This window comes from Tupaia chinensis, unplaced genomic scaffold (genome assembly GCF_000334495.1).
Source record: "Tupaia chinensis unplaced genomic scaffold, TupChi_1.0 Scaffold141044_1, whole genome shotgun sequence".
Lineage (NCBI taxonomy): Eukaryota > Metazoa > Chordata > Mammalia > Scandentia > Tupaiidae > Tupaia > Tupaia belangeri.
The window spans coordinates 437,281-460,263 of NW_006200910.1; the positions used below are offsets into that span (position 1 = coordinate 437,281).

A 22,983-nucleotide genomic window follows, 5' to 3' on the forward strand; every position below is an offset into this window, starting at 1 on the left:
AGGGGGGATGGTCACACCGCAATCCCTTCTCCTCCATTCTCCTCTTGGGATCTTGGGCACACACGCACAGGCGCCCGGCGTGAGTTTTAGGCCACCGGGTCCGGGACACGAACCGCGGTCAACTACGTGGGAGTCCAGCGACATAGCCATTACGCTAACTGCTGGTTCCCCAATAATACTTTTTAATAAAATTAAAAATGAGCAATTCTTGCTTAAATGGTAAAAATTGTGGTTATTTTCTCTTATCTGATAGATGTAGCAGTATTTAATTTTTGTCCTTTATGTTTGTGACCCCTGAACTCAAAATGAATTAAATGTGATTTAAAAATTATAACAACAATAACATGCTCATGGTAAAATATTCATAATAAATAGGATGTGCAAAGTAAAGGTATCTTCTTCCCAGTCTCCAGAAGTAACCTTTTTTTAAAAAAAAGATTTATTTATTTAACTTCATTTATTATTATCATTATTCAGTTTGACCAGAGAGAGAGAAAGCAGGCCACCAGGCCCAGGTCTTGAACTGCGATTGGCCATATGGGAGTCCAGCGCCCCAGTCACCACGCCACTTGCTGACCCCCAAAAGTAACCATTTTTGGGTATTTTGAATATGCTTCTGGAAAGTGTACACATACTTATAAGCATATATAGAGTCATTTTTCCCCCCTTTACTGTAATGGAGTCATATTCATAGCCTCTCACAACGTGTTTTTTTTTTTTACTTAGTAGTATGTCTTTTTTTCTTTTTTCAGATTTTTAAAAAAGAGTTATTTTTTTAACTTTATTTTTAAATTTTGACCAGAGAGAGAGAGAATGAGAAAGCAAGCTGCCAGGTCTGGGACTCAAATCACGGTCAGCCATGAGGGAGTCCAGTACCCCTAACAACCATGCCACCTGCTGGCCCCAATAGTATGTTTTTTTATCAATAAAAAATTACCATATTCATTTTAGTGTTGTATACTGTTTATTGTTTCTTTACTATTTTTTCCTTTTCTTAATTTGTGGAGTGGTGGAAGAGTGAGAGGAAAAGCGAGAAAGTACCCCCCATGGGGTATGCCTATGCCACAGTTCCTTCTCCATTTTCAGGATTTTGAGCATGAATGCACACATATCTGACAAGTTTTTTAAGCCGTCAGGCCATGTGAGATCTAGCTGCCTTAACAGTTATGCCACTGGCTTGCCCTGTTTAACTTGATGTTTCTTGCTGGATATTTAATTTTCCTGTTATTGCTATTGTAACCATTCTTGCAGCAAACATCCTTATATGTTTTAGTGAAATTATTGGGACCTGTAACGTAGTAGTTAAGAGAACCACATTCTACTTGACTGATGGGGTACAAGTCCTGGCCCTGGCACCTGTGAAACATTCCGGGCACAAGCTAAAACTGAGATTTAATTAGTTTAAGAGATTTGGGGTGTAGTGACATGCATGGCTTGGCCATCTGATTGTGGGCAAGTACCATAACTATCACTGCCTTTGTTTTTGTTTTGCCTTGTGCTTTCAGTGGGGATGGTGGAAAGATAAATGAGAATTTTTTGGGTAAAGTGTTTTATTACCTTTTTACATTTGCATTGGAGTTCTTTAAAAGAAGAACATTGTATAAGCTGATTAGTATTTGTGTCCTTAGGTGTATAGAAATGAAAGCAGTAGCTGTTCCTCCTTTGACTTCTTGGCGGAAGATGCTTCCACTTTAATAGTGGGACACTGGGATGGAAATGTGGCACTGATAGACAGACGAACACCTGGAACTTCTTACGAAAAACTTACCAGCTCTTCTTTGATAAAATTAAGAACTGTTCATGTTCACCCAGTACACAGACAGTATTTTATCACAGCAGGATTGAGGTATGTTCATAAAACTTTATGATTTATGCTTTTTGTTTATTTCTTCCATGAGCAAGAGAGACAGAAAGAGACAGAGGGAGGGAGACAGCTCTCCCAAGAGGGTTCTGATGCTTCAGTCTACCCCAGCCTTCAGCCAGCCTCAGGTCACAGGCAAGTGCATACCTGGTGTACTTAGGTCTCCAGACTTGAACTTGAACCTTCGTATGTGGCTCACAGAATGTCTTTTGTCTTACTTCTGTTCTACCATCTAGCCCGATTTATGCATTTTAATGTCATGAATACATGGTTTAATTTGGTTTTCAATGACATCTGACTTTTTTTTTTTTGAGAGGTTTTTGCTATAGGGCGCGTGCACTTGCCAGACAGAGACAGAGAGACAGAAAGTGAGAAATCCCCCCCCCCGGGGGGGATGGCCACGCCGCAGTCCCTTCTCCTCCGTTCTCCTCTTGAGATCTTGGGCACGCACACACATGCGCCTGGCGTGAGTTTTAAGCCACCGGGTCCGGGACGTGAACTGCGGTCGACTACGTGGGAGTCCAGCGACATAGCCATTACGCTAATTGCTGGTCCCTAATGACATCTGACTTTTGTAATACATGAAGGCCAGATAATTTTCCTTTCTGTGTTGATAGGGCTTTTTCGAGTGTGGGTATTTTTTTTATATGAGAAATTCTTTCAGATTTAATAAATAGTGAAAATATTTAAAGAAATACAAATTTTATGTTCCTTGACATTGTAGGCATTCATGTCTAGTCTTTTAAAATTTTTATTTATTTCATTAATTTTAACATTTTTGTCATAGGGTGTGTATGTCACTGGAGAGAGAGAGACAGAGAGTGAGTGGGGAAGTGTGAAATCACTCCCGAGAGTGAGCATGGATGGGGAGGGCCACATGGCAGTCCCTTTTCCTCCATTCTCTTCCTGGGATTTTGGGCACATATGCACATGCACCCAGTATGATTTTTAAGCTACCGGGTCTGAGATTTGAACCATGGTCGGCCATGTGGGAGTCCAGCACCTCAACTACCACACCACCAAGTTCACTTCAAGTCTTATGAGAAGAAAATGTAAAATTGAAAAAAAAAGTTATATTTAACCTATGAGTTGTTGGTCTGTGTTAATATTTTTTTTCAGAGATTAGAAAACCAACTAGAATGAATATTTGCTATAGTTTTGGAATTTTTCTTTTTTTCCCCCAAGGATTATTTATTTAATTTTATTATTATTATTTTAAAATTTTATTAGAGAGAGAGAAAAAGAGAAAATGAGAAAGCAAGCCTCCAGGTCTGGGACTTGAACCATGGTCGACCATGTGGGAGTCCAGCACCTTAACCACCATCCACCTGCTGGCCCCAGTTTTGGAAATTAAAAAATTATTTAACTTTATTTATTTAATTTGACCAGAGAGGGACAGAGAGAGAGAGAGAGAGATAACAAACCACCAGGTCTGGGACTCGAACCATGGTTGGCTATGTGGGAGTCCAGTGCCCTTAACCACCATGCCACCTTCTGGCCCCCTCACTCTATTTATTTATTTATTTATTTATTTATTTAAATTTGACCAGAGAGAGAAAAGAGGGGGGTGGTGGGAGAGATAGAGAGAGGGAAAGTGAGAAAACAAGTCCCCAGGTCTGGGACTTGAACATGATTTTAACCATGTAGGAGTCCAGTACCCCTAACCACCACACCCCTGCTGGCCACTAATTTTGGAATTTTTCTAATATTTTTCTTTTCATCTATATCAGTGTTTGTAAAATACTGAAGATTAGAGGATGTTATTTTATATATTCTTCTATGTAGCAAGTGTTTGAGTGTATAACTTATATTCAGCTCTATTTTAGAAGCTCACTACACATACTTTGGCAGCACTGGTAATTATTCCTCTTGTTTCAGGGATGTTCATGTTTATGATGCAAGGCACCTGAAGCCCAAGGGAAGCCAGCCTTTGATTTCTTTAACTGAACATACGAAGAGCATTGCATCTGCCTATTTTTCACCTCTTACTGGTAACAGAGTGGTAACCACATGTGCTGATTGTAATCTGAGGTAATTTGGAAAGGCAGAAATATTTTTTCTTTTAAGAATTGTTTTATTTAACTTTATTTATTTTTAGTATGACCAGAGAAGGACAGAGTGAGAGGGAAAGTGAGAAAGTAAGCTGCCAGGTCCTAGATTCGAACCGTGTGGGAATACAGTGCTCTAAACCACCACGCCTCCTGCCAGCCCCCAGAAATAAGTTTATAAGGAATTTAAACATGTTAGTAAATCAGAAGCATTGTTCATTGCTGTTCCCTATTTAGTAGCTGCTGTTACTTATTTCTTTTTTAGAGGTTTTTGCCTTAGGGTACACAAGCTCCCCAGAGAGAGACAAAAACAGAGACAGTGAGAGAGAAAGTGAGAAATCACCCCCTGGGGGGGGATGGCCATGCTGCAATCCCTTCTCCTCCGTTCTTCTCCCAGGATCTTGGACACACAAGCATACGTGCCTGGAATGCTTTTCAAGCCACCGGGTGTGGGACTTAACTGTGGTTGGCCATGTGGGAATCCAGCAATGTAACTGCTGTGCCATCTGCTGGCCCCAGGAGCTGCTGTTATTGTTTTGTAGTTCATATCTAAGTTCCCAAAGACCAATGATCTGTACGTAATGACTTCACATTGGGTCCTAGAAATTTCCTTGAGATTAGCAGAGGAGGTCTGTTGCTTGCCTGGCAAATCAGTGGTCAGGCTTCCCTTTTCAGCACTGAAGAGTTCCAGAAATCTCAATGAAACCATACTGTGAGGGATCTTGGAAAGTAGATAATTTTAGCCTAGGAAGAAGCTGTTACTTTGGGAACACACTGGGGTCTACCCTGTAAGTAGAGCGGTGAATGGAGATTGCGGAGCCCAAGACCGTGGGCTGGCAGAAAACGGCAAAAATGGGGCTTCTATAAAAACTATTGTATATGGTTTTATGGTTCAAGGGTTCTAACTTTGGTACCTTTCTATAGCTACTAACTAAAAATGGATTTTGAAATATAAAACAGTTTAACCAAACCCAGAAAATGATTTCAATTAAAAAAGATGTCGGGGGGCAGCAGGCGATGGGGAGGTTAAGATCTCACATGGCCGACTGCATGGTTTGAATCCTAGACCCAGAGGCTTGAAAACACACTAGGTCTATGTGTGTGCAAAAATCCCAAGAGGAGAATGCAGGAGAAGGGATTGCAGTGTGGCCATTCCCCTTAGTAGGTGATTTCTCACTTTCTTCTTTCTCTGTCTCTCTCCAGTGAGCATGCATGCCTTAGAGTAAAACTAAAAGAAAAAAAAGTGGGAAATGTTAGTGCACACACAATGGATAATGCTTTTGTTCTCAAGTCCCCAATTTTGTTTAAAATTGCAAACGTTTCTCAGTTTTTGACAGTTTTACCTTAAGTAAGATTTTGGAATTCATTCATTATGCATTCAGCAAGTGTATGTTGAATATACCATGTAGGCCAAGATCTAGAAAGGCATCTAATTTCTGCTTGAACCTGCCTATTGGGAAGAGCATAGTCTGCTGTGTTGTCAGGTGCCCAGTTAGTTTCTAGAAAGTCAGCATTACCAGGTGATGTAGTAAGAGAGGTAATAATGAGGGAATGGCAGCCCAGAGTCCCCTTTCCACTCATGGGGTTCTCACTGTCTCAGGAGGTACATGTTTGTCCTTTTCTTGTTCCTTTACACTGCAGAGTTTACTCTTGTTACATTAAGCGTTAGTGATTTGGCTTTCTATTGGGTCACATAGAAAGTCATGATGCATTTTTGCATAGAAAAACATTGAAAAATATGACTTTTCTGATGATGTAATATAATAATAATCTATGAATATTGAGACAAGAGGCTCTAGTGCCAAGAAACCGCACTTCAACAGCTTGGCACAGGAGGGGGAAGTTAGTGATGTGGTTAGTTTCCTTCTGTGGGGGCACCCAGTGGAGGCTACGGAACACCTCTCTAGCTGCTCCGTAAGAACTCCTCTCCTTGGTCGCTGGCTGAGCTCAGTGTCCGCAACACCTGCAGACGATACTGTCAGGGCCTCGCCGGGTGATTGTCGGAGAGAAATTGCTCTTGAGGCATACAGTTTTAGCTTGTGCATTTTCAGACCACATCCCCGTGGATGCCCCATGTTATTGTGAATCTAAATATAGAGTACAGATGATCACTTTAGAATGTACACTTTAAGTTTGGAGTAACAGTGCTTAAATAAATTATTTCCACAGTATACCATGAACTCTGAATTTTCTAATAATCCTTGTACCTTTTATTAAATATAATAGCTGAGGTTTGTTAGAGCACAATTCTGCATATTTTTAAGTATCAGTCATAATTCATATCACAATCCAATGAGAAGCTTGTTAAATACGCTATTTTAGAAAAATTTTAAAGAACAATAAAAAGAATATGTTACCGCCTGATTTCTGTTTTGCAGAATCTTCGATAGCAGTTGTTTATCCTCCCAGATGCCTCTCCTTACCACCATCAGGTAGGCTTCCATACGCCAAATAACGTAGAACCTGGACCTGTAAGCTGCATGCTGGGAGGCATATGTTAGACATCTGGTCATCAGTGAGATGTACTAGGCCTCATTACTTATCGCTCATTACTGTGTGAGTGTCCCAGTTTGCTAGTTCCTACCCAGTGTTCTTGCTTCCGGGTTAAGGCTTTTTAGTTGTTGTTGGTTAAGGTTTAATGACTTTGTTCTGATTCAAATTACTTGTGTTATTTTATTGAAGAGGACTGTAACCACTCACTTGCTGTTAATGCTATCAGAAGCTATTTGTGCTAGTTTATTCTGGACTTAGAGGGCATCTCCACCTTCCCTCATTTCACTTCTTTGATTACTTTCTTTTTGCATCTACTGCGTATGAGTGTATTTTACATGAACTTTTTTTTTTAAGGTTCTGTCATAGACTGCTTGTACTCACCAGAGAGACAGAGACAGAGAGAGGAAAAGTGAGAAATTGCCCCTTGGGGGATGGCTACGCCACAATCCTTTCTCCTCCATTCTCCTGGGATTTTAGTCATGCACACACACATGCCCAGTATAGTTTCTAGCCACCAGATTCGGGACTCAAACCACAGTCGCCCATGTAGAGTCCAGTGCCTTAACCACCATGCCATGCAACTTGCTGGTCCCTTTACATTACCCTTTTTTTTTTTTTCCCCAGTGCCTTCTCCCTAAATATCCCACTTTATTGGTATTTACAAAATTGAGGACAGGGTGTGTGATTTTTTCATACTCATAATCCTTACTTTATTTTTTAAAATTTTGCCATAGTGTGCTTGTGCTTGCTGGAGAGAGAGAGAGAGGGGGAGAGAGAGAGAGAGAGAGAGAGAGAAAGAGACAGACAGACAGAGAGGGAAAGTGAGAAATCACCACCCCACAAGGTGCGTGTCCATGCTGTGATCCCTTTTCCATTCTCTTGGGATTTTAGGGTATGCATGCATACGTGCCTAGTATGATTTTCAAGCTACAGGGTCAAGGACTGGTCAGCCATGTGGGAATCCACCCCCTTAACCACCCTGCTACCTGCTGGCCCCTATACCCATGGTTATATTTACTTATTTATTCTTTTTTTAAAAAAAGAATTATTTTTATTTAACTTTATTTATTTATTTATTTTAATTTGACCAGAGAGGGACAGAATGAGAGAGAGAGGGAAAGTGAGAAAGCAAGCCTCTAGGTCCGGGACTCGAACTGCAGTCAGCCATGTAGGAGTCCAGTGCCCTTAACCACCATGCCACCTGCTGGCCCCAAATATACACAATTTTAAAATGTTAATGGTGTAAGAGTTAATCATTCTCACCTTTCCTCGTATTGCTTTTGCTACTTCTGGTAAGTTTTCATTCATCTCCAAATGTTTTCTAATTTCCCTTGTGATTTTTTTCTTTGAATTCTAATGTATTCTTTATTTTAAAGTTGTATGGAATATAAAATGTTTTCTAGTTCTGTTATCAGAGGAATATAAATAGAATATTCTGCTTAAAACATTAAGAAATAACCTACATTATAGATTTTTTATTTTTAGTGCTTCTGTTTGGTTGTGCTTCTAAGAAAGTGGTGATTTGGGGCCAGCAGATGGCGTAATGGCTATATCACTGGACTCTCATGTAGTCGACCATGGTTCGAGTCCCACACCCGATGACTTAAACTCATGCCAGGCGCGTGTGCATGCATGCCCAAGATCCTGAGAGGAGAAGGGATTGCGGCGTGGCCATCCCCCCGGGGGGGTGATTTCTCACTGTCTGTTTTTATCTTTCTGGCGAGCGCATGTGCCCTATCGCAAACAAACAAAAAAGTACCATTTCAGTAGATACTTATGAATGACTGTTGAGCATAAATCACTGTGCTCAGCACTGGAGATTCAAGGGTGAAGGAAACATCCTTTCCGTCTTGAGTTTCAGTCTTGTAGGGAGGATGAGATAAGGTTGTTAGTAACTCTACAATGAGTCGCTAATGAGAAGAGACTCGGCAGAGAAAACTAGCATTTAGGAGCAGTGCCCTGTCTCCTCTCTCTGCTCAGGGCTTCCTTGAGTTATTTAAACTTCCTGTTACTGTTTTTTTTTCACTAGGCACAACACTATCACTGGGCGATGGCTGACCAGGTTCCAAGCTGTGTGGGACCCTAAACAAGAAGACTGTGTCATAGTTGGCAGCATGGCCTATCCACGCCGGGTAGAAATCTTCCATGAGACAGGAAAGCGGGTGCATTCTTTTCTTGGTGGAGAATGCCTTGTCTCTGTGTGTTCCATCAATGCCATGCACCCGACTCGGTATATTTTGGCTGGAGGTAATTCCAGTGGGAAGATACATGTGTTTATGAATAAAGAAAGCTGCTGAGCTCTTGGTTTAGCTACACCAGTTTGTTCATACTGGTCGCTAAGGAATCTAGTAGTTCACATAGCTTAGCTTATTTACTTGGTAACATATTTAGCAAATGTTAACGTGGCTTCATTAGTAAGAACTATGAGCAGAATGTACTGTTAGTAAGGGAGAAGTCTAAGAAATCGTTTCTACAGAATAGGGAGGGCATTTGAAGGAAAGCTGAGCAGCTTTCAGCACTTTTAATCAAGCAGTATGTTGAAAAAGCCTATCATACCGTTTTGAATGATCAATATTAAAAGTTTTTGTGATCTTAAGCTATGGTTTTGATAGTGACATAAATGTGTGGGTTATTTTATAGTTTGGAGTGATTATTTCAGACTCCCTACATTGGAAGGGGTACTAAAATGTCATCTTGAATTGAAACTTTTAATTTTTTTTTTTTAAATCCTAACCTTTTTTCCCCCAAGCCTCTAGATTTGTTCTTAAATAAAATCCCAGGATAATGCCTAGAAACATTAGTTTATGTGGCAGGGTCTGGGTCTGTATGTGTTGAGCTTTTCCTTCTCCCCCACCTCACCCCAGGGTTGGGGGGTGCTTTGGAGACATAGCCAAGGAATCCCAGACCTCCTGGGCACTTGGGGATCTGTCACATTTCTGGGAGTACACTGGCCCAGACAGTGTTTTACACACTTTGGGTCGTAGCTCTTCACATGAAATCAGTTTAATGGCCATGACTAATGTTTAAGAAAATGAAAAGGGAAGAATTAGTAAAGAACTGAAAATAAGAGTATTATTTTGTGTAACTTAATTACATTTGCATATACATTTGTAGGTATATATGTTTATATAATATATTCTGATGTGAACAATTATTTTTTAAATTACTGTTGTACTGTGAGTTGTGGTCGAGGAAGTTAAAGCTACTGCCTTAAAATGTCCCAGAGACTTCTACCTATCTCTGGAGATTGAATCGTCTGTCAAGTGAGTACTTCCATTACTACTCATATTTCAGGGAGATGTTACAAGATACTCACCACTTTGGGTATTGCTTTATGAAAATGTTTTCAGAAGTTAAGCTGATTTCATTGTGTCTGTTGGGAAGGAGAGCTGCTAAGTGACTGACCCTGCCCTGTGATACCCGCTCAGCAGTTTTCCTTGTCCTGTGTTGCTGAACTGCACCTGAAAGACTTGTAAATAGCTTTGGCAATATGTTTGAATTCTGAAGAGGAATATTATCTTCTCATAATTGTATATCACAGAAATAAAGTGATGTGTAATTTCCTTAAAGAAGAATTTTTTTCTAAATAATTTCCTTCTCTATAATTAAAATCTAAGTGTTTTGAAATTTAGTTTATTAATTGGTTGCAGATGTTTATAAAGAATAGGCGTTCTCTGTATTCTAGGTGATATAAATGGGGAATTGTTAAGTGAGTTGGAAACATTAACTTACAGAGTGAAAGTAAGTAAAGCTAAGTGAGGCAGAGTTCTATTTAAAGTGTACCAGGGCCAGCTGTTGCTTAGTGCTTAAGGGAGACAGATCCCACATGGACATCCCTGTGGTTGGATCCTGGCCGTAGGGGCTTAAGGGACATGCTAGGTTTGTGTCCAAAATCCCACCAGAATAGAGAAATGAGGAGGTGTGTGTGTGTATGTGTGTGTCCAAAATCCCACCAGGATGGAGATGCGGAGAAGGGATTGTACTGTGACCACACCTTCCTGGGAGGTGCTTTCTTCCTCTGTCTCTTAGCTGGCAAGCATATGTGCCCTCTGGCAAAATTAAATGATACTGTCCAGGAAACAGTAAAGGAAGGCTTCAGACTCCCTTTCCTTTTCTACACTAGTTACTTTCAGAGGTTCTAGAGTAGTTAGTTCTATGTTTTTTGTTGTTGTTGTTGTTGTTTTTTTAAGATGCTGGAAATTCTCAAATTAGTACCATCATTTAAGCTTTGAATGCTTGTTGGCAATTGCCTGGCCTATGTAATAAATGTTCACAAATTCTTGTTTCTTCAATGGTTTCTTTTGCCATTGTAGCTTCATAAACTGTGTTATTTGTATCCAATTTCACTTAACACAGTTAAGTATTCTTGAGGCAATGTAGGAAGGAAGGGGGGTGAGTAGGGACTTGTTTCTTGGAATAATTGTTTACACATAGAAAGCATATAAAGAAAAGTTGTCTTCCATAGGACATTCTTAAACTGTACTCTGTAACAAAAGATACTTCTCCTGGAGACTCCTTACAGCTGTGTGACTTCTGTGATCACTGTGTGTGTATTGTGATTACTCTCTTCCTTCAGGATAAACCTTTTCTGTAAGTTTGGCCTATATATGTGCTAAACACACAAGCTCTGAATTGTACTTGGGTTATCTTCTTTGAGATGCTCAGTCTTTTATTATGTGACTTTAAGAAAGAAGCAGGCAATTCCCATTTTGAGTGAACAGAGACTTAGACTAGGAGACTGCAGATAATTAGGAATCAATAGGATCTGAATTGCTGTTACTAGACTTTCAGATGCACGGAACCTATTTTAGTAAGTAATGCACCGCATAATGATGTTTTGGTCAGTGGTGGGCCACATATATGATGGTGGTCCGATACAGTTAGAGCAGAGCTGAAAATTTCCTGTCATAGTTGGTGTGTCATGACATAGTTGTAGTAATGTCATACTGCAGTTCGCTACTCATGTGTCTTTGGTGATGCTGTTGCAAACTGACCCAACTGCCATTTGTATGAAAGAATAGCACATAGGGCCAGTAGGTGAGGCAGAGTTCTATTTAAAGTGTACCAGGGCCAGCTGTTGCTTAGTGCTTAAGGGAGACAGATCCCACATGGACATCCCTGTGGTTGGATCCTGGCCGTAGGGGCTTAAGGGACATGCTAGGTTTGTGTCCAAAATCCCACCAGAATAGAGAAATGAGGAGGTGTGTGTGTGTATGTGTGTGTCCAAAATCCCACCAGGATGGAGATGCGGAGAAGGGATTGTACTGTGACCACACCTTCCTGGGAGGTGCTTTCTTCCTCTGTCTCTTAGCTGGCAAGCATATGTGCCCTCTGGCAAAATTAAATGATACTGTCCAGGAAACAGTAAAGGAAGGCTTCAGACTCCCTTTCCTTTTCTACACTAGTTACTTTCAGAGGTTCTAGAGTAGTTAGTTCTATGTTTTTTGTTGTTGTTGTTGTTGTTTTTTTAAGATGCTGGAAATTCTCAAATTAGTACCATCATTTAAGCTTTGAATGCTTGTTGGCAATTGCCTGGCCTATGTAATAAATGTTCACAAATTCTTGTTTCTTCAATGGTTTCTTTTGCCATTGTAGCTTCATAAACTGTGTTATTTGTATCCAATTTCACTTAACACAGTTAAGTATTCTTGAGGCAATGTAGGAAGGAAGGGGGGTGAGTAGGGACTTGTTTCTTGGAATAATTGTTTACACATAGAAAGCATATAAAGAAAAGTTGTCTTCCATAGGACATTCTTAAACTGTACTCTGTAACAAAAGATACTTCTCCTGGAGACTCCTTACAGCTGTGTGACTTCTGTGATCACTGTGTGTGTATTGTGATTACTCTCTTCCTTCAGGATAAACCTTTTCTGTAAGTTTGGCCTATATATGTGCTGAACACACAAGCTCTGAATTGTACTTGGGTTATCTTCTTTGAGATGCTCAGTCTTTTATTATGTGACTTTAAGAAAGAAGCAGGCAATTCCCATTTTGAGTGAACAGAGACTTAGACTAGGAGACTGCAGATAATTAGGAATCAATAGGATCTGAATTGCTGTTACTAGACTTTCAGATGCACGGAACCTATTTTAGTAAGTAATGCACCGCATAATGATGTTTTGGTCAGTGGTGGGCCACATATATGATGGTGGTCCGATACAGTTAGAGCAGAGCTGAAAATTTCCTGTCATAGTTGGTGTGTCATGACATAGTTGTAGTAATGTCATACTGCAGTTCGCTACTCATGTGTCTTTGGTGATGCTGTTGCAAACTGACCCAACTGCCATTTGTATGAAAGAATAGCACATAGGGCCAGTAGGTGGCATGGAGGTTAAGATGCTGGATCCCACATGGCCAGCTGTACCATTTGAGTCCCAGACCCGGTGGCTGGAAAATCACACTGGATGAGTGTGCATGCATATCCAAAATCTGGAGGAGAAGGAACTGTGATTGACCATCCCTTCTTGGGGGTGATTTATTTCTCTGTCTCAGGCAAGCACATGTGCCCTAAAACAAAAAAGAATGCAAAATAATTGCACATAAATAATTTATAGTACATAATGTTTGATAATGATAAACGACTGTACTGCTGATTTACATATTATGCTTTCAATTGTTTTAGCATATACATCCACTTACAAAAAAATAAAGTTTACTGTAAAACAGTATGCCATGTTACATTGGCAACAGTGTCATAAATCTCATGTTTACTAAGTCTTTTTTTTTTTCCCAAAATTTATTCATTTATTTCTTCCATGATAGAGACAGGCACATGCAACAGGGTCATGCTGTGATTCACCCCTAGTCTCAGCCAGCCAGGGTCATGAGCGTATGAGTGCACCCAGTATGCTCAGTCCCAGCACATGAAGCCAGGCAGGACCCCTCTTGGAGGTGCAGGTGCATTACCCTGTATACTATCAACAGGCTCCAACTCTCTTGATTTCATCATCTTCTCTTGTGCCCAGTTTAATATTGTGTTGTTTTGTTCACGATGTCTTTTCATTGGCCAAGAAGTAGCAGTAGCATACCTTAATACTGATAATCCTGGCCTTATGGAGGTCAATGCTAATATGTGTTTGTGTTTCATTTTTTAAAAACAATTATTTAACTTTATTATTATTTTAATATTTCCAGAGAGAGACACAGAGAGAGAGAGAAAGTGAGAAAGCAAGCCTCTAGATCTAGGACTACATGGTCGGCCATGTGGGAGTCCAGCACCCTTAACCAGCATGCCACCTGCCAGCCTGTGTCTTCATTTTTAACAAAAAAAAGTATAAAAAGTTAAAAGAAAAACAGCTTAAAAATAGAAAAGAGGGTTTTTTTTTTATGGGGGGGGGAGGTTCTTGCTATAGGGTACATGCACTTGCCAGAAAGAGAGAGACAGAAAGTGAGAAATCACCCCCCAGGGGATGGCCATGCCACAATCCCTTCTCCTCCATTCTCCTCTCGGGATCTTGGGCATGCACACACACGCGCCTGGCATGAGTTTAAGCCACCAGGTCCGGGGCTTGAACCATGGTCGACTACATGGGAGTCCAGCGACATAGTCATTACACTAACTGCTGGTTCCAAAAATCGAAAAAACTTTAAAAACTTAAGGATATAAAAAGGATGTGGTGGTTAAGGCACTGAACTCCCAAATGAGTGACCGTGGTTTGAGGCCTAGACCTAGTGGCTTGCTTTCTCTCTCTCTCACTCTCTGTTTCTGATCTCAAGTTAAAAAAATAATGGTGAATTAAATAAAATAATTATTTAAAAAAAGAATAAGGATATAAAGAAAATATTTTTTCTTTTTTTTTCTTTTCTTTTTTTTTTTGGAGAGGTTTTTGCTATAGGGCGTGTGCGCTCGCCAGACAGACAGACAGAGACAGAGAGATAGAAAGCGAGAAATCACTCCCCCAGAGGAGATGGCCACGCCACAATCCCTTCTCCTTCATTCTCCTCTCAGGATCTTGGGCACGCACGCATACGTGCCGGGCGTGAGTTTAAGCCACCGGGTCCGGGATTCGAATGGCAGTCGACTATGTGAGAGTCCAGCGACATAGCCATTACGCTAACTGCTGGTCCCAAGAAAATATTTCATACAGCTATACAATGTATGTTTTAAGCTAAGTGTTATTTCAGAAGAGTCAAATAGTATTAAGTTTATAAAGTTAAAAAGTTAGAGTTAAGGTTAGTTTATTGAAGAAAGAAAAATGCATTTTTGAATATTTTTTACATAGCCTGAGTATACAATGTTTATAAAATTTACAGGAGTATGCAGTAATGTCCTAGGACTTCACACTCAAGACCACTCACTCACCAACTCACCTAGCGCAGTTTACAGTTCTGCCAGCTCCAGTCATGGTATGTGCTCCATAGAGATGTACCATTTTAAAATCTGTTATCCTTGGGACCAGCTGTTAGCGTAATGGCTATGTCACTGGACTCCCACGTAGTCGACTGCAGTTCGCGTCCTGGACCCAGTAGCTTAAATCGCCGGGCGCGTGTGCATGCGTGCCCAAGATACCGAGAGGAGAATGGAAGAGAAGGGATTGCGGTGTGGCCATCCCCCCTGGGGGGTGATTTCTCGCTTTCTGTCTCTCTGTCTCTCTCTGTCTGGCTAGCGCATGCGCCCTATACCGAAAACCTCTCAAAAAAAACCCCCAAAAAACAATAAAAACCTCTTATACTCTCGGGGCCAGTGGGTGGTGTAGTGGTTAAGGTGCTGGACTCCTACATGGTTGACCGTGGTTTGAATCCCAGACTTGGAGGCTTAAAACTCAGGCCAGGCATGTGTGCATGTACGCTCAAAATCCCAAGAGGCGAATGGAAAAGAAGGGATTGCAGTGTGACTATTCCCTCTAGGGGGTGAGTTCTCCCTCTCTGCCTCTCCAGCGAATGCATGCACCTCTAGCAAAAATCTCTCTAAAAACAGAAAAATCACATCTGTTTTTACAGTCCTTTGTCTATGTTTAGAAACATAAAATACCATCATGTTAGCATTTCCCACTGTATTCAGCACATGCTGTACAGGTTTGTAGCCTAGAAGCAGTAGGCTGTACCAGATAACCTGGGCATATAGTACACTATACCACTAGACTTGTGGAAGTATATTCATATTGGCACAAAAATGAAATTGCCTAATGATGCATTTCTTAGAATGTATCTCTGTTGTGAAGTTATGTGTGACTGTTTTCTGGCCTTTGAGTTTCCTTTCCTTAGAGAAGATTTTTGCAAAGAAATTCTCGAGGAAAGCAGGGAGCTTGAAGTCTGTGGATACAAAGATTTAAATCTTTGCAGCCAGCACACAGTACAAGGGTAGAGCTGGGGAAGACACGTGTCTTCTGAATCAAAGTACCTGCCCTCTGACTTCAGATTCCCAAAATGTAGGTGTCCTGTTTAGTTACTGTCCCTTCTGACTTAGTTCGCTCCCCTCCCTACCACCTGCTCTAGTATGGTGATGATGGTTAGTTTAAGTTTAGCTCCAAGACCATATAATTGCTCATTTGGCTGTAAATGTCTGGATTTTCAAATGAAAAGGTGGACTTACATGAGGAAGATAACATTGAGCACAGTTTCACAGAGCTGAGGAGTAAAACATTGTAAGGTACCTTTTCCCAGAATGGAAGCTGTGAAGAGGAAATATATTGAAAGTGTTGTCAGCATGTTGTAGTGGTCTGCAGAGAAAGCCTGTTTATGAACTAAAACCAAAAGTGTGTTCAGGTACAGAGGGGTTTGGTCGTGCTTGAGGAAGTCCGAGTAGAGGGAGTGGGAGCTAGAGTCCCACAAGCGTGTGTGCATAGGCAAGTTCTCGATTGGGTATTAGCTGAAGGAGATTGCTATAAAGCTGTAGGGCTGTGGGAAACTACCTGAGTCCAGTGGTTCTTATGCTTTTTGCTCTTCAGATCACTTAAGCAAAGACCTTTGTCATAAAAACAAAAGGGGCTAATAGGTGATGTGGTGGTTATGGGTGCAGGACTACTACATGGCTGACCATGGTTCAAGTCCTGGACCTGGTGGCTTGCTTTGTCACTTTCCCTCTCTCCCTCTCTCATTCTGGTCAAAGTGAAATAAATAAAATTCTTTAAAACAAACGACTCCACTGGGGCTAAGGCACTGGCTATCATTGTGTAGGTAAGGGGAACCTCTAAAAATTTACAAGGGAGTGATATAAACTGATTTAGAAAGGTGACCTGACAACAGAGTGGAGGATTGAAGGGCAGGGAAAATTGAAAACAGGAAGATGCGATAATAAGCTGGTATAGTGGACCAGGCTTTTCGAAGGCCATTACCAACTCTTTGTGTAGCTACAGAGTAATGGTCACATGACCAGATGAGAGGTCACAGAAGGTTTTTTTAATCTTTTTTTCTTTTCAAGAGAGGTTTTTGCTATAGGGCGTGTGCACTCACCAGAGAGGCAGAGACAGAAAGTGAGAAAGCCACCCCATGGGGGATGGCCACGCCACAATCCCTTCTCCATTCTCTTGGGATTTGGGGTACACACACACACACACACACATGCACCCAGTGTGTTTTAAGCTCCCAGGTCTGGGACTCGAACTGCGATCGACTACATGTAAGTCTAGCAATATAACCATTATGTCATCTGCTGGTCCCCAGAAGTATGTTTTGTAAATTGCAAGTATGAGATTTACCATTTACTGTGGTGGTGGTGTCATTTTACTTTCTTCATAGGAAGTTTTTCCTCTTGTTCTGTTTACTTCAGGATTAAGAACTGGACTAAAAGCTGGTTTGGATTCTAAGACTATGTAACTTGGGCAAAAAAAAATCACCTGACCTTGGTTTGCCTCATCAGAAAAATGAGATCCACTTCATTTCTAAAACTATCCTACATTTATAGCTTCTTAGTCCTAATAGTACCCATTTTGGGGGACGGACAGGGTAATGAATACCAGCAGGACGGTTATCCCGTATGACCCCAGTTGTGAACAGCAGTGAGTCCCACTGATGTTCATTTATCCGCATACTGGTAAATTTAAGAGGGGAAAAAGTGAGACATGGCTATAAATGATAAAAGAAAGAGCCCACTCTTCTATGATATTTAAATATTTATTTAAGTTTAAAAATAATCTTCATGGCACCAATGATTTTATGCTAACTACATACTGCATATGTAGAAAAAAGTACATTGCTTTGAAGGAAAATGTAACTTAGAATTTTTGGCACACGAAAGGTTAACAACTATATATTTTTTAATGAAACTAAGAAATTCACATTTGCAGGTAGTTTACCCTCTACTGCTTAAAGATGCAGTACACTATTCTTTAGTAAGAGTTTTAGTTCCTCTGATAGATGAAGCTATGGAAACCATTGCTTTTTCTACAATGAGATAAACTAATCTTGAGAGAAAAGGAGAGACATAGAACACAGTAAAACCAGGTTAAAAACACGAACAGTTTTTAATGGTAGGGAGATACCGAAAAGGACTAGTCGCCAACAAAGGAGGTTTGTTATTCAAGCACTATTTGAAAAGCAAACCGATGGAAACGTTTCTACCCATATTTTCTGGGATAAGCCCTGGAATAAAAAAACAAGTAGTCAGAAAGTTTCTGTTCAGAGAGAATTTAGCTGCTGGAAATTCAGCTGCATGGACTACAACTCTAGACACGAGTAACATACCGGGAAATGGAATACTGCATCTCTCTAATGAGAATACGAAAGGTCCGAGTTGAGGCTAGCACTCACTGCATAGAAACACCGTATCTACAGACTGAGGTAGGAGCACTACACTAAAAGGTAATCTGCTATGTTGCATAAGACAGTAGATGTCCAGGCTAACGCCAGTCCCCGTCTCCTGACAGCCTTTCCATCTCCAGGTCTCCTTCACTTCAGGCCTGTGCTAAATAAAGCCTTTGCTATGTAGATGACAAGTGGCAGTGGCTAGTTGGTTTTAAGTGATCCCTAATCTTTACTGGGATCTCCCTCTGTCTTGTCACTAGATAAGTAGATGTTTATAATTCTGCCCAAATTGTTGCTGGTATGAACATGATCAGGTAGGCCCTCTTCCCTTCTCAGGTCCTGGCCGTGTTTTAGCATTCTGGTACTTGACCCTGCTCACTTGGTACAGACATCTCAGCTGGTTGGTTGTTCGAGCACCCTTTAAACAAGCAGTCCCAGTGTCTCCACTGGGAAATGATCCTAGCTCCTTCACACGTGTCAGAAACTGGAGCAGAGCCGACTCTCTTCTGCTGACATACTGGTCAGGATCAGTGTCACTGTCTAGGTCAGGTATGGCATATTCTGGCCTGTGGCCAAAGTCAGCTCACCAGCTGTTTTTAATAAAGCTTTATTAGAAATCAGCCATGTTCCTTCACTTTTGTATTATCTATGGCTGTTCTTGTGCTATGACGGTAGAGTTGAATAGTTGTGACAGAGTATGGCCCGCAAAACCAAATGTAAAAAATATTTACTGTCTGGTGCTTTACAGAAGTTTGCTGACCCCTGGTCTAGATGAAAGAATGACTTTCTTTAAAATTATGCACGTTTCTTCGCACCCCCAGCCCCCAAATCTCCAATTACCCCACAACTGTTACATTCTAAACATGGACATGTTCTACTATCTCAGGGGACAAAATAGGAGAGACCAAATTTACAAGTGACTCATTCTGTCCTGATTTGGGGCTGACCAGAATCATAGGGTGTCAGTAGCCGCTTCACTGTTGTGTGGGTCCCAGGAATATGTCCACTGACTGTCCTTGAATCAGTCCTCAGGCCCCAGATGACTTAGAAATGTCTCCCTGAGATGAAAACAAGATCTGTGTGAGATTGGTCTCAAGAGTTGCAGAGCTCGGGCCTAGGACCCCACACTCACCCTTCATGTGCCTGTGCTTCCAGGGCTCCCCTCAGCACGGATGGCAAGTGCTTTCCTAGAACTGATTTTCCTGAAGCAGAGGATGACCCTAGGGGGCAGCATTTCTACATCTAAGTGTTGGTCTCTGCCACGTTCACCTTCTGTCTTTTGTAGACATCTCTTAGAAATCCTATTTAAAGAGATTCTTTTCCTGGTCCCTTCCAAGGCTGTTTGTTGATCTTGGAATTCTATTTTCTGAAGCTTTTCACTCTCAGGATCAGTTTCTTTCTTGCATCGTTTAGTTCATCAGGTTCTATTTTCTTAATCCATAAAGTAAAAACAAAATATGAATTGATAAGAAAATAACATTTTGTTGTTAAAATATAAATTGAAATAGTCTTTTTTGAGGGGCACGGGAGTTTACAAAATAATCACTGCTCTCTGAATCTCAACAGTCTCTCAGGTAACTTAACTCTGGCTTCTGTTAGCTACGCTTTGTCCGACATTTCTGACAGTACTATCTCTGGCATCACTGACTTCATTTAACGCCCCAGAATGCTATAAAAATCTTGAGGTTCTTCAGAAAAAAAAAAGAAAATCACAGAAATCTAAGTTCAGTATACAAAACTCGTAGCGATGCCCACTAGGCTCTAGTCTAAAGGGACAGACTTACCCCACCCCTGCTGCTGCTGCTGCTGTAGCGGTGGTCCCTTCAGATGCCCACTCTGCTCAGATTTGAAAAAACAAAAGGGAAAGAAAATCCAACTCAGACCAGCATAAGAATCAACTTTCCATTTAATCATTCTACATGGTGGTTACTTTTTAAAAAGTTCTGTCTGGCAAGAAAACCTCAACAGCTCCCGTTGTCCAGACCCCCGGCCTGCCCCACTGAGACTGCAGTGAAGAGTCTGCTGGAACCCAGTAGCACTGGTGGCAAAGCTGCTGCAGAGTACAGAGGACAACAGCTCTCCGCTCTGTAGTGTCCCACCTGCTAGGTGACACCACTGCGATAATCAGTAATAGTAAAATAAATTATTTTTTATTTGGTACTTTCAAAATAATACACTTCTATGAAAAATCAAAATTCAAAACCAAAAATTATCCTGCAAATCAGAAGAATGAGAAACAGAGTTGCTGAGCCTTTCTTGAAAGAACCTCTGAAGAAAGTGAGTTTTCCCAGTTTGTTTAGACAGGGCATGAGCCTATCCCTTTCCTCTTCTGGGAAACAACCTTCCTAGGCTGCAGTGGACTTTGAGTCATGAGAGTAGGACTTGGTATATGTGCCGATGGTTCCGCGATGGGTCCCATTGCTGGGAATGGGTAGCCGGGCTCCTTGATCCACCTGGCTAGTTATTGGGAGGAGTCAGGCCTTCTCAGGTGTCAATGAGCAGGCTCACCACTGAGCGGATTTTGCAGGCAAACCATCGCCTGAGGGGACAAAAGTATTGATAGTGGAATTGTTCAAACTCAGGGGTCTGGCGGATATCGCGGAAAAAGGCAATGTCAAGGTCAGACTCTGTAAGGATGATCAAGAGGAGGAGCAAAACAAAGAGGAGTCCCATGGTCACAAGGAGCAAACGGAGGACACTTAAAACAAACTTATTCACCTGTTCCTCCTCTGGCCTGCCGTGCCCCTGACACAGGGCCCTCAGCTCTCCCCCAAGGGCCTCCACCTCTGCAGCTGTCGGGGTGCTGGCCTCAGACTCCTTCTCCTCCTCGATGCTGCAGGTGGCTCCATTAATCTGCCGGGAAAGCAGCATCAGCTCCAGGCTGTGCTCGGCCACAGGGGTGGGCAGCACGCTGTCTGCAGGGCTGTAGGCCTCATCCGCAATCACTGCTACTCGCTCGTTGCTGTCGGCCCGGCTGCTTCTCACGTGAGGCAGGAAGGTATCCCCGTGGGAAGAGGAACGCACCGGGGTGGAATGGGCGCTGTCTCGCAGGGACTCGAGGCCTGGGAAGGCAAAAGGAACAAATGGGCTTCAGTGCACACTTGCTGCCCAGTCGCGTGCATTCGGTTTATGGGTGCCCCTCCCCACCCCTACATGGCCACGCCCATGTGACCATGCCTGCTGCACTCCACTTCGATATACCGAGGAGAGGGGCCCAGCCAGTGGCATGGTGTTTAAGGCAGTGGTATCCCACATGGCTGATTAGAAGGTTTGAGTCCCAGACCCAGTGGGTTGATACACACTCCAGGTACATGTGTGTGCCTGTGTGTCCAAATCCTGAAGAGAGGGCGTTTTCTCACATTCCCGCTCTCTGGTGACTGCACGTGCCCTCTGACAAAACTGAAAAAAGAATAGGACAAGAGAAGCAGCAAATATCAGTGACTTTTTTTTTTTAAAGAATCATTTTATTTAACTTTAATAATTTAGAGGGACAGAGCGAGAGAGGGAGGGAAAGTGAGAAGGCAAGCCACCAGGTCTGGGACTTAAACCATGGTTGGCCACGTGGGAGTCTAGCACCCTTAGCCACCATGCCACCTGCCGGCCCAAAGGGTGACTATTTTGGAAGTTTAGTTTTTTACATTTGTGCCTGTGGCATTGGCCTCACCTGTTACAGATTCTACCTTGCCTGTGTTTGGTGTCCTGGGCCTGATTTTAACCCCCATTTGAAAGACTCTGAGTCATATTGTCCCTGCTGCAGAGTTGAGGCCACAATTTAGAGGCCTCGAGTCTGCCTCTTGGGCAGAGGGCTGGCCCAGACAGGCAGGGATGGGGAGAAGAACGTGTCTGGCCTCGCTGGGCTTCATCAATGACTGACTCTCAAATACCAGCGAGTGGCCTCGTGACATCCCGCGGGCGGCGCCTGGCACTCAGGAGGTCCGTCTCCCGGATTTCTGGTCGCTCTGTCTCTTCAGCCTCCAGCTGCTGTGACCTTGTGGGAAGGTGAAAACCCTTTCTGCGCTCCTTGGTGTTTTCTGGTGGAGAAGGGGGTAGTCCCTGGCCAGCTCCCTCTCCCTTCACCTTCGAAGGAGCTGGATCACTGGCTCTAGACTGGGCTGACAGCCCTCGAGTCCCTCAGTACTCCAGAGCACAAAGCAGTCTGTGAGAAGGTCTTGCTAGGAAGATGCACGTCTCTTTTCTTTCTCAGACGAAACATTTCTCTTCCCAAGGCTCTCACAGGGCACGACGGCCGCTCCTGCTCTCCCACAGCAGCCTGAGCCCGTGCTCCCAGTGCGGAGCGGCTCGCCCGTTCGCAGGGTTCCCAGACATGGCTTCGTGCTTCAGGTTCAGTAACTGCCTTTCCTACGCCTGCTGTCTGGATGGTGCCAGCGTGGCTCCCCTGGCCTCTGTAGTCTGTTACAAGAAAAGCCTGTCCCCTTCTGTTGCTGATAGATCCTGGCAGCCCCAGACTGAACCAGACTCCCAGCTCAGTGAAAGCCTTTTATTTTTTCCTTTTTTTTTTTTTTTTGCTATAGGGCATGTGCACTTGCCAGAGAGACAGAAAGCAAGAAGTCACCCCCCAGGGGGGATGGCCACACCGCAGTCCCTTCATTCTCCTCTTGGGATCTTGGGCACGCACATACACGCACCCATCGTGAGTTTAAACCACCAGGTCCAGGACTCGAACCGCAGTCGACTACATGGGAGTCCAGCAACATAGCCATTATAGTAACTGCTGGTCCCGAAAGTCTGACTTAACTAGGGTTAATTAGGGAGGTTTTTGGTTCAAGGCTAGCTTCAGAAACCCAAAGGTCTCTTTCAAGGTGTCAGGGGGCCAGCAGTTGGCATGATGGTTAAGGCGCTAGACTCCCACATGGTCGATCGTGGTTCGTGTCCCAGTCC

General features: G+C 42.5%; 2 protein-coding genes across 12 annotated transcripts in view; one reads left to right on the forward strand and one right to left on the reverse strand.

Annotated features, from left to right (window-relative positions):
* The window catches only part of WDR76 (WD repeat domain 76), a 33,963-nt gene extending 23,934 nt beyond the window's left edge, over nt 1-10,029 (forward strand). For all 9 annotated transcript variants that reach the window (XM_014581881.2, XM_006162879.3, XM_006162878.3 and 6 more), the window contains 4 exons: nt 1,629-1,846; nt 3,740-3,892; nt 6,288-6,341; nt 8,432-10,029. In XM_014581881.2, the coding sequence (XP_014437367.1) occupies nt 1,629-1,846; nt 3,740-3,892; nt 6,288-6,341; nt 8,432-8,699 (693 nt within the window). In that variant the 3' untranslated portion in view covers nt 8,700-10,029. The remainder of the gene's footprint in view (nt 1-1,628; nt 1,847-3,739; nt 3,893-6,287; nt 6,342-8,431) is intronic.
* A 7,513-nt stretch (nt 10,030-17,542) lies between these two features.
* Nucleotides 17,543-22,983, reverse strand: part of FRMD5 (FERM domain containing 5) — a 70,801-nt gene continuing 65,360 nt past the window's right edge. The window contains exons 9-10 of one of the 3 annotated variants that reach the window (XR_003546923.1): nt 19,217-21,146; nt 17,543-19,142 (exon numbers count right to left, since the gene is read on the reverse strand). Coding sequence is in view for 2 of the 3 variants with exons in the window: in XM_027766101.1 (XP_027621902.1) it covers nt 20,569-21,146 (578 nt within the window). In the remaining variant the exon portion in view is untranslated. Of the gene's footprint in view, nt 21,147-22,983 lie in introns of all 3 variants that reach the window. The other 2 variants (XM_027766102.1, XM_027766101.1) reach the window with 2 other exon arrangements.